The sequence below is a fragment of the Vanessa cardui genome, chromosome Z (assembly GCF_905220365.1).
Source record: "Vanessa cardui chromosome Z, ilVanCard2.1, whole genome shotgun sequence".
NCBI lineage: Eukaryota > Metazoa > Arthropoda > Insecta > Lepidoptera > Nymphalidae > Vanessa > Vanessa cardui.
This window is the reverse complement of record NC_061154.1, coordinates 11413756-11425290: the sequence shown is the minus strand read 5'-3', so window position 1 is coordinate 11425290 and position 11535 is coordinate 11413756. Positions and strand designations below refer to the sequence as shown.

The window sequence follows — 11535 nt, the reverse complement described above, 5'->3', positions numbered from 1 at the left end:
TTTATTTAAATGTTTTAATGTGTAGTTTGTATGTATTTCTGTATTCGTTTTCATTAATCTAGATGTAAGTATTTCATAGAATTGTATGTGATTGCGCGAATGGATCGGGCAGCTTCGGTTTTGTTACGATTTGTGTTCATTTGTCCGTAAATGTCCGTTGGAATACTTATAGTACGACACAACTTAGAGGTCACATCGGCAAAACCGATCACATCCGAATTAAGTACGGTATCCCAAATTACCAATATTTATTTCTTATGCGAATATGATCTTCACGCAAACGTAATAACTTGTAATATCATATGACGTCATATATTCGTCAATCTGCCACGTCGATTTACATGCACTTGCTTTCTCGGGTTGAACTGACGCGAGAATCTATAGCGATGATTAGCGTCGAATGGCGCGATAGGGAGCTATTTCTATTGGTTGTTTAAATCGACAGTTATCGGTTTTATTGAATTTGCCGATGCTACATCTAAGTTGCGTCGCACTACACGTTTTTGTTAAGATTTGTCGTTTAAGTCGATGTCATCTAATCATTATGTTATTTTCGTCATGTAATTGTGCATTATCCCGCTTATTTTTATGTTCATGTAATACGAAGTCTTAATAATATACAGAAAGGTACGTCAGTTTGAAACAATATTGAACGCATTTTAAAATTGAAATTAAGAGATATGGATATTGTTTTTTCTTTATAAAGAGAAGTATTTGAATCAAAGATTTTATATATATCTACACTGATATTATAGAAACGTAGGCTTTGTTTGTTTGTATGTATAGATAATATCCTGTACTAATTATCCAATAGAAGAAGAAATTTACATAATTCAGTCGTATTATATAAATTGGACCCGATAGTAGCCGGGGCGGGTCGCATTGTATTAATAATCGGAGCAAAACCGCGGTCTTTTAAGCATTTTTCGTTTAAATTCCAGACTCAATTCCGTCTAACCCTATGTTATACCGCGGAATATCTTTGCAATTTGATATCAACATTTTAGTTATTTCGTGGAATAGGAATGCTCCATGTGACTTGATTACTTGAAGTACTACGCGAGGTATATTAGTGCGTAATGAGATTTAAGAGTACATCGATCTTATTACAACTATATACAATATATATTTGAAAAACATATTTTATATTTGTATTGTATTTACTTTTCAAATAAGCTGACTAATCCTCGTGTGTCTTTAAATTAATTAATTCGGTGTCTGTTTATAATGAATTACTCGACGTTATCGCTCGACAAAATGCAATTTCAGTTTTTTTTGTTCTTTTTTTATTTTTATTAAAAAGTTTTTAGTAATTTCACTATTCCACGATGTAATCTACTTCCGTGTCACATTTCATTACAAAGCGTTCAGTTTAAGTGTTTGTGTAACGTATATCCAAGCACACGCCTTTGCATTTATAATGTTAGTAACATAGACTAAACCTTATAACAAAACACGGATTATAAAATAACTAGAAGGTATTTTATTTTCGATTATAATTTTCATAAAGTACTTAAATTAAATTTATAAACGAAAAATCACAAACAAAAACATTTTTTAGTGTATTGAATTTATATATAATACGGAAATTTTGTTTTTGAATCAAAATTGAATGTCAGTATTGTCATTCTGCAAGAACTCACTTCGTATTTCACTTGTAAAATTTCGACAACATACGATATGCTATTGATACGTGTATCATATAAATTTTATAATTATTATAGTCAATGTCGCATATCAAATTCCGACATTTCTCGCTCATGTTCTTGAGTGAGTTCGAGTTTCCTCTTACAGAATACCTCCATAGTTTACGAACTATAAACTGCGTATCTATAAAATAACTTCGAGCTCTAACAGCGTTGCTGCGTGAAACATACAAACATACTTTCATTGTTTTTATATTAGTAAGGATTTTTCTGAAACAATATATAATAGGGTATAATGTACGCGCGTATATTCATACTATTCGTTTATATTCAGTGTACTAAAGATTTTGTCAAAAACAATTTAGAAGTTGATTTTTTTCCTAAAATTTTTATACATTAATTTTTCAGGACAATTGCTTTAATTTTTAAAGACTTTTTTAATAATGTTTTTATTATATTATAATTAGTTTAGGTGATGTAAGATTTAATTATTATAGAGTGTAATTTTAACCGTCCATACGATACATTCCAGTATTTAAGAATGAAGGGGGAATATTAAATTCGAATAGGATTAAGTATTGAGTTAGATAGAAATAAGAAGTATTCATTACAATTTGTAAAACAAATTAACTTTTCGAATTAATGATTTAGTTACAATTGAATTTAATAGTAGATATAACAAACGATGCTAATGTTTAACACTTAATAATCATGTCCAATTTGTTATAACGCATTGGACATAATTGTAGTTTAAATATTTATAGCGACATTTTTGATACACGAGATTCATGCTTGTCACGTTAATAGTTTGAAGTGGATGAAACGAACGTGGTTGCTTATATAATAATTTTATATCGTAAAGCTTCCGAAACCATCTACATCTTCTGATATCTTTAATATATATTGGTTTTTTGGATGTGAATCAGTTAATTACAAAAAAAGTCTTGTTAAATAAAAAGGCTTTTATTCCTCTAGATCACAGCGTTCAAAAAAATTTATACTATCTAACAAATATTTAAATTATTGGCTTGATAAGTGATAACGTTTTCATACTATCACGTATGGCATTTAATTATGTAAATGCCGATTAAAAATCCGTAATTACTATTTGTGTCAATCAAGTAACAGCCTGTAATGTTCTATGGCTAAGCAAAGAACGTCTCCTCTTAAGGAGGAGGTTTGAAGTTTATTCCTCTAACGCGGGCTGGTGGCTGTTGAAATGTCAGCGTTGAAATGGGCTTATGCAGTTCAGAAATGTAGCCCGCTGATCTGACTCTGACATACGTAGCTTCTATAGTATTTAAAAATTTACGTCGATATTTAAAATGAAAGCGACATGTGTTTTAACAAAAAGACGCGTCGTTTTTCCGTACTGGGAATTTACATTCACTATTGATTTTTGATTCGTTATGTTATAATACTCAGCACGCTCCATCAGCCCTTTGAGATAATCTGACACAAGCAGCTTACTTTCATCGATATTATGCAGCACAAGATTAATTATAAACAAATTAAGCACGTGAAAACTGTGTAATGTTTCTGTTAAGTATTACGTGTGTTAGATAATATATTTCTGGAATCAAATATGATTTTAATATAGAAAAATATGAAACATTAATGACATTTATATAAATATTGTTGTATTATGACTCGGTATTCTGACTTTATTTATTTAAACGTCTTAGGTAAATGTTTGACTCCAAATAGTCACTTTGTATTAATAGTTCTGATATGATATACAGTTGGTATATACATTTGTTATCCGAAATGAATATCATCATTTTTTATATAATAACTTTGCACACGCAAACAATATGACATAAATAATCTCATGAAATAAACCGTACTGAGTAATTAAAACATTTTACACTCGATCGTAAAAGTTGTAAAGTAACTTAGCGTGATAGGCAATTTTGATACGTGTTTTCCTTTTAATAGGTATTATAATTCTTGTAATCAAAGTCGCTTATAAGTAATATCACTTTAACTAACATTTTGCGATCGCGTTCTTAATCGAGTTTTGAGATTTTTCTTACATAGTAATTTAAATTTACTGTCGAGTTACGTAGAAGTAATATCAAGGTTTTAATATTCTGCGGCAATATCATACTTAAATAGGGTTAAGGATGTATTTAAGCCCTATTCATATTTATATTGTAATTTTTTCATAGCTGTAGTGCAATTTTATAAAATAATGTGATTTAGAAGTATTTTAAAATTTTTAAAGTAAAATTTTGGACAAAAAGTCGTAAAAAAATTAGTGTTTACATTATTAATATTAATTATCACAAGTAACTTTAGTATTTGTAGTAATTTTAAGATTGTATGTATATATATGAAGCCCTTGGGAAGTCCGTCCAATTGATAGATTATTAATTATTTTGTTATAAGTGTTGATATTATTATTATTACATTTTTATACGTAAGTGTGTCATAGAATAAAATCAACTACTTACATTATTGATAGTGGTAGATAAACATTCGCTAATGACGATTTTATTAATAACTTAATATGTAATTTAAGTGCTTATTGTTATTCTCGATTAAATTTGAAATAAAATTCTAGTAATAAAACAAGAAAAGTCTTAATTCTATTTATTCACCGCCGTGACACAATTGTATCGTTTTCATTATATATATATATATATATAATATACCTACCTGTTCATTCGAGTCACACTCCTTAACGTTAAATATAATCTATTTGTTTTCTTTTTTTTATTTTCTTACATTAGTCATTTTATGCACACTAAGACATGTTGTTACGTAGCGTTACTCACACCAATGCAAACCTATAACTTAGCGTAGAGGGGAGGTCTTTCAGGAGTGGTACCATATTTTAAAGTTATTTTAGAATAGTCTTGATCATTAAGTTATTTGTTTATTCATATATATAATAAATTAATTACATTGGATTTTATTACTTTATGAGGTTCTTTTTTATTTAATAGTATGTATCTATGATGTATCTATATATGTATGATATCTACTTATTAAGCCGATCATCATTTATCAACTTTGATAAACTATACAAGTTTGCAAGTGGTATTCTATGAATATATCTAGCTAACAAGAAATACCTTATAAATAAAATGATTTTAGGTATTTCATTATATAAATTAATTAATATTTCTTTTTTATATTTTGTATTTATTTGTAAATTCTCTAAATTTAAATATAAACGTTTACAAGTTTTATTATGTAAGTAGTTAAGCATACAGATAAAATAAAAAACAACAATTTTAGGGACATCAAGTAAATATTTTTTTTATTAAAAGAACGAAGGCTCATTTTTTTATTTACTTTATTGTACCCATCTCTCTATATTTTCAAAGAACTTTTCATTTCCAACGTCGACGATGACGATATTCTTGACTATCTAAAAATTTATTTAGTCTTCTTCTAACCATTCTATTTTTATGTTTCTCGAGAACATCAGCATATACGTCTGAGAAAGGCAGTATATTTATGCCACCATCATCACTAACTATTCCAGGTAAGCCTGGTACCATGCCTATCTGAGCGGGAAAAGCAGGAGAATAATTAGGAAACATAGGATTTGAATAAGGTAGCCCAAAAGGCATAAATGGTGAAGGAGGCATTCCTGATATTAGCGGTGGATATTGTGGTGGTAAAGGGGGTGGAAAAGGTACTGGTAGGGGTGGCGGGATAGGTGCTGGCATAGGAAGTGGAATAGGCTGTAGGGGAGGAGGATCTAGTAACGGGATCATAGCTGGATCTGGTTTCTCTGTAGTTCTAAAATTGCAATATTCTGGAATATGTCTAGGATACCAGTATAACGGGTTGCACGGATCGAAGCTTGAAGAAATTTTGATACGTCTTAACCGAACGCATTGCGTCAGAGTCGTGCAAGAAAATAATATTAAAACCTGTAACAAGTAAAATATTAATTCGCCGTAAAGTATATAATAATATATTTGATGACACTGATATAGTTCTTGTGCATTATTTGTATACCTTTCGAATGAAGTTCATGCTCCGCGAATTTTCATCAGCATAGCGGTTGATTGCAGTGATTGGAGTTGTGATTTTAAAGTGGAACTTCTTACTGTGTACGTTCTTTTCAATGGAAGGACTTTTTTGAGAAGACAATAGGGTTTTTTATTGTTTTCATAGAACAATGAACATAAAAATGGGCAAATTTTCACTTTATTAAAACAAGACGGAATTCAATAGAACTGATTTTGTGAAGACATCTTTTATTTTTCATTGTTTAAAGAAAAATAATGAAATAAATCAATGAAGTAAGTTATATTTATTTTAAGAAATTCGACGGGTGATGAAATTTGTTTTCCAGTATAAGTTGAGAAACTTAATTAAAAATGTAGAAATCTGTAAAATAATACTAGACATTTATGTTATTTTATATAATACATTTGTTAAATTTACTCAAAATGCCGTGGACGAGTCAGATTTCTTTTCATGTAATATAAATAGGACTATCGAAGTGATGTTATTGAGATAGCACTTGTGCAATCGCACAAACTTGTGCACTATAATGCTTGATGAGTTGTCTTTGATGGCATTGTCGATATCGGCTTGGGGAAGAGTAATTATATATTTTGATGGACTAGATTATTTGTAGTTCATATAGTAACCCAACTTCAATAGTAATATGATAAAGTGTCAAAAGCGCAATCAATCCGCACCCCTTGGCTATCTTCCCCACTTATTATTATTGGCTTATTTCGAAGAGTAAATAGTAATTCTTATTTTAAAGAAAATTATATTGAGCCTTACTTACCTAATCTGTATATGGTATGGGTACTGGTGCTAATACTCTGTATCTGGTGTTGTGTATCTTTGGGACTGTAGTGAGTGACGCATGGGTTATCCCTACGAATTAATGGTCACATGCCACATCTTTCGCGAGAGCATGAGGGAGGGAAATATACAGGATGATTCAGTTTCTTTCAGCTTCCTGTTGGTACTCGACACACTGCCTTGTATTATTTGCACAACTATTAAAGGTAGAGTTTGTGATACGAAGTTGAATGAGACTCCTTAGAGTAACACCATTCAGGGCCTAAGACTTTTCCTGTAAGATTATTAAATTGAAGATGCCAATGTCTTCAAGATAATAATCTAAAACCAATGAGGAGGGACAGGCTTTCAGCTTTATAGCTAGGATGGTAAAGACTGTCCCTAGCATATCAGTCTTCCTACAGCCATTGAGGCCATCAGTGAGGCTCCAGATAAGCTCTACGTTTTCTTTGTATTTCAAGCTCTTGATAAGAACTCGACCAGCAGAGTACGGCAAAGTATGGGCGATGGATAAGTATCTAAAAACAATTCCGCCGTCACTCCGATTAACGTCGAAGCTCTTAGGGGTAAGAGTACCAGGAGCAGGTACGCTCACTCACAATAGGAGGATGCATAGACATATTTTCCATCTAAAAATAAGATGAATTACAATTTTGTTTTTTTTTTTTAAATATTTTTTACGTGTGCATTGATTCTTTGAACACACTTAGATACGTTTGTATTAAGCATAAATGATAGTATCGAATCTAAGCTAATATCACTGCAGACTATAACCAATATATACAAAACAATAAAAACAAATTAATATAAAAGTCCAATAAATATTGATGATATACTGACAGGAAATTGAAAGGTGATAAGGTGGGCAGATCATATCGCATCGAGCATTTTTTTATTTTTTGCTATCACTCATTTCCCACAAACGAATTCGGTTCAATGCAACCACTATTAACTTATTTTCATTTGAAATATATGGACGCATCATATAAAGAATAATTCTCGGAACAGCTTTACCAATTTAATTTGATCTTTGTAGTTCAATATTAATATATCAAAAAGCAGATTTACAGTAATCCTTTCAATAATAAAACCTTGATACAAAGTGTTTCTGAGAAAGCTTTGTAGTAATAAAATTGCTGACAGATTTAAGCTTTCAATCGCCTAATTAGTATGTAAATGTTAAATCATTAACAGAAGTTAATTAGCAAACGACTAATTGGTATCTTAATGTTTATTGTCAATTGTACAGATTTGTTTTTTTAACCTTTATTTCCAGATTATTCACATATTTGAAATCGTATTAAATCATAAATGCGAAATGGAACTGTGATGCGATTAGATCATCAGTATAGTTCTATTTACTCATGGAGGTGCGAAAATACGGATAGGATTGGAGTTGACTCCACTTTCCCATTTCAATAAGTCACGCTTGCGATTGAAAACTAGATTTATAGTATTTCATCGTCATATCTTTAAATAATTTATTTGCTATATATTAAATCACGTTGTTTAGAATAAAAGCGGGCAATTTTTTTTATCATTGCAACACTTTTATACGAAACGGGCTGTTTATATAAGGCCATCACGCCTAGATTTGGCGAAAACGCCAAATCTGGAGAACTCGGATTATCTTTGACATCTTTTTCTAAATATTCGAACAATATTTCAAACAGGGACATTGTTACTACTTCATAAACTGGTTCCGGGTACTTCGAGTATTCTTTGAGATCGTCTAGATAAAATTCATACTCAGGAACATTCGCTCTTTCTTCAGCAACACGATACGGTGAGAATGGGGCCAGTCTGGAGCGAATCAAGTTATCAAACATTTTCATGCATTTATCCGGTAAATGAAGTGGATGCCAATAAAGAGGATTGCATTCATTAACATCTCTGTACCGTTGCTCAAAATCAAAGTTATCCATATATGTGACGCCGGCTATGGAGCCGTCTATAAAATCCAACGTAGTCCAATGAAATATTAGAATACAAGTCCATGTCAATACTCTGTAACGAAATGGTAATTATTAATGAATAAATTGAGCTTTTGTACGGTTATTATTAGGTTTATAGTGCATTTGAATAAAGCACTTGGGAGTTACAGTGCCGGGTGAGCACTGGGAGAAACATTTAATCGGCTTAAGCTCTTAACAGTTAATCTTGCAAAGATCAAAGATATACCTTAATCATACATGTTGTAGTATTATAATTGAATAAAACAATAAGAGAAGACGTCGATGTTTTTTAAATTGTCGTATGTGAAAAAAGGAAATTGATATTAAAATTGAAAAATTAAAAGAAAAAATTCCTCATTTTATAACATGAGTTGGTTCTTTCTAAAGTTTTATAGTATTGTCGTAAGTTTAATCTTACCTATATATTTACATTGTTGGTTTCGCTTTTTTTCATAAATGTTTATTATATGCCTAAGTACAGTTGTTTACCACTTTAAATCTATGAAATAACGCTTATTTTCTTTGTGTATGCGATCGAGATGAGACTGGATATTTGTTGTTGGGTGTTGGTTAACTTCTCGCAGATTACCATTAATGTACAACAGGTGGCGTCTTAGTTCCATCGAATGCTTCTTACACATACATATACAGTATATATATATATAATCGTACATACTACTTTCACAATTACAAACATCCCGTGCGATAAAAGTAAAAAGCAACGTTACTACTTGAAATTGTTGATATCAGTTTATACGTGCGACATTTCTAGTATGATATAAATAAATAAATGTTTCTTTTCGTAGTTTCAAAATTAAAGCAAATATTTATGGTGGGTTTCCTATATAAAAACATTCGTTTATTTCTTTATTAATTTTAGTTCATATTTTGATAACTATTTCATGTATTGTTTAGTATTATGTATTTACTTGGTGGTAGGGCTTTGTGCAAGCCCGTCTGGGTAGGTACCACCCACTCATCAGTTATTCTACCGCCAAATAACAGTACTCAGTATTGTTGTGTTCAGGTTTGAAGAGTGAGTTAGCCAGTGTAACTACAGGCACCAGGGACATAACATCTTAGTTCCCAAGGTTGGCGGCGCATTGACAATGTAAGGAATAGTTAATATTTCTTACAGCTTCATTGTCTATGGGTGATGGTATATATACCACTTACCATCAGGTGGCCCATATGCTCGTCCGCCAACCTATATCATAAAAATAAAAGAAAAGTATTTCTATGCTCTCTAAAACGACTGTATAGTCGTATAGGTCAATAATTAGCCTCGTATTGGGTAATTATAAAAATTGCCAGATAAACCCTCACAAATTTGTTAGTGGACATGTGTGGGGAGTTTACCGCACTCCGCCTCCGTCATACCTCCCTTCGCTATCACTAAGCGTTGTACCGGTTGCTGTTTCCTGCGCTCAATTAGTAGGCTATTAAGCTTACCTTAAGCCTTTAAACTTTTCTGTTATTATTTTCTTCCCAATTTACTACATTTTTATTAATATACGATATTTGTAAGAAGTAAAGTACAAAAGTAAAGTAGTAGGCCGTAAATTTCCCACTGTTGGGTCTTCTCTCCTATTAAGGAGAGAGTTTTGAACATATTCTACCACGCTGTTCCAATTCGGGTAGGTAGAAAGCACATGTGGCAGAATTTCGATGGAATTAGACATGTGCAGGTTTCCTCACAATGTTTTCCTTCACCGCCGAAACCGAGATGAATTATAAACACAAATTAAGCACATATAAATAGTGGTGCTTGCCTGGGTTTGAACCCGAAATCATCGGTTAAGATGCAGGCGTCCTAACCACTGGGTCACTCGTAATTATCTTACACAGTGCATAATATATTACCACGTAAGACTGAGATTATACACTCGTTCAAAAGTACACTGGTTCAAGATGGTAAATAATTTAGTTGATGTTCTATATTTAAAAAAAGATATCACATTATATGTATACAGATATGAAACATTACGGGCATATTTGTTGTTATTTTAAAGATAAATTGTATATCAAAACTCACTGACGGAAACTGAAACTGCGGACGTTACGGAATCTACCTTACTGCTGTAGTATCTCTGTAATCTAGTTTGAAGGGCGAGTGAGCCAGTGTAATCACAGACACACGGTACATAACATCATAGTTCCCAAGGTTGGCGACGCATTGATAATGTAAGATATGTTTAATATCACCTACCACCCGCCTACATCTATTATCACAGTATAAAACATAGTGTAGATAGAGTGATTCGAGAGAAAGGTTTTTTTTATATAATACATAGACAATATAGTTAGAAATACTGTTATAAGTTTCTAATGTTATGTCGTAAATTAAAAAAAAATTAGTATATTTAGTACCAGTATTGCACCTATGCGGAGTCGGGTCGTGGCGCTAGTTACAAATAAAAAACGTTTTAATGATTTTGTTTTGTTTTTTGTTTTATTATTATTTTATTAACTAATGTACACTTCGCAACTTATACTAACTTGTGTAGTAAATTATGACTGATTACAATTATAGCTTTAATTTATCTACCAACCCATTGCATTGGAGCACAGTGGTGGAATATGCAAACCTACTCCTCAAAAAGGAGAAGAGACATTCATTCGACAAATTTACCGGCAGATGATGATTATAATTTAGAATAAATAAAAAGATGTAGTGAAACATGTTATGAGGAGCTATAGACAAACATATGTGGAATAAAGATAATGTCGACGCTCTTAAAATAGACGCGAGAAATATAAAATGTATCACATATGATATTACATACCGTTTCATTTTTCAATAACGTTCTGAGTGAAACGTCAACTTGTTTCAGCGACGTATTGTTAACATCTGTTTATAGTTTCTTTCTCTTGGCCCGCTGAAAAATGTCAACGAACAAATTTCACAGACCACCTGCGCTGTGATGTAATTGACTTAATGCATAAGTGAAACACAATGTCGCTCGTTGTAAAACGGCGCGAAGCAGAAATAGTGAAATTACGTTCTTTTGTTTTTTTTTTTTCGTTTAATTTACAAGTACTGTAAATGTATTGTTCGATTGTTTTTATTTATTCCGACTCTTGAAACGAATAAAAATGTGAAATAATTTTTAAATGTCATTAGCATTCGAATGCGGTTTTTCTCGAGT

At 31.5% G+C, this 11535-nt stretch overlaps 2 protein-coding genes across 2 annotated transcripts; both read right to left on the bottom strand.

The window, feature by feature from the left end:
- Window positions 1–4987: 4987 nt before the first annotated feature.
- On the bottom strand, window positions 4988–7051 carry LOC124543444 (leucine-rich repeat extensin-like protein 6). Its single transcript, XM_047121675.1, has 2 exons — window positions 7031–7051; window positions 4988–5536 (listed from the first exon to the last, which is right to left on the bottom strand). The coding sequence occupies exons 1-2, from the start codon at window positions 7049–7051 to the stop codon at window positions 4988–4990; spliced, it is 570 nt and encodes a 189-aa protein (XP_046977631.1).
- Window positions 7052–7885: 834 nt separating this feature from the next.
- Window positions 7886–11311, bottom strand: LOC124543253. Its single transcript, XM_047121406.1, has 2 exons — window positions 11173–11311; window positions 7886–8438 (listed from the first exon to the last, which is right to left on the bottom strand). Exons 1-2 carry the CDS (start codon window positions 11178–11180, stop codon window positions 7913–7915), a joined length of 534 nt encoding a protein of 177 aa, XP_046977362.1. The 5' UTR covers window positions 11181–11311; the 3' UTR covers window positions 7886–7912.
- Window positions 11312–11535: the final 224 nt, after the last annotated feature.

Coding starts and splice junctions, on each gene's coding strand:
- LOC124543444 (XM_047121675.1), bottom strand. CDS start 7,051: ATGTCTATGCATCCTCCTATT. Junction 5,537..7,030: donor TGTCTATGCATCCTCCTATT/GTGAGTGAGCGT, acceptor TACTTGTTACAG/GTTTTAATATTATTTTCTTG.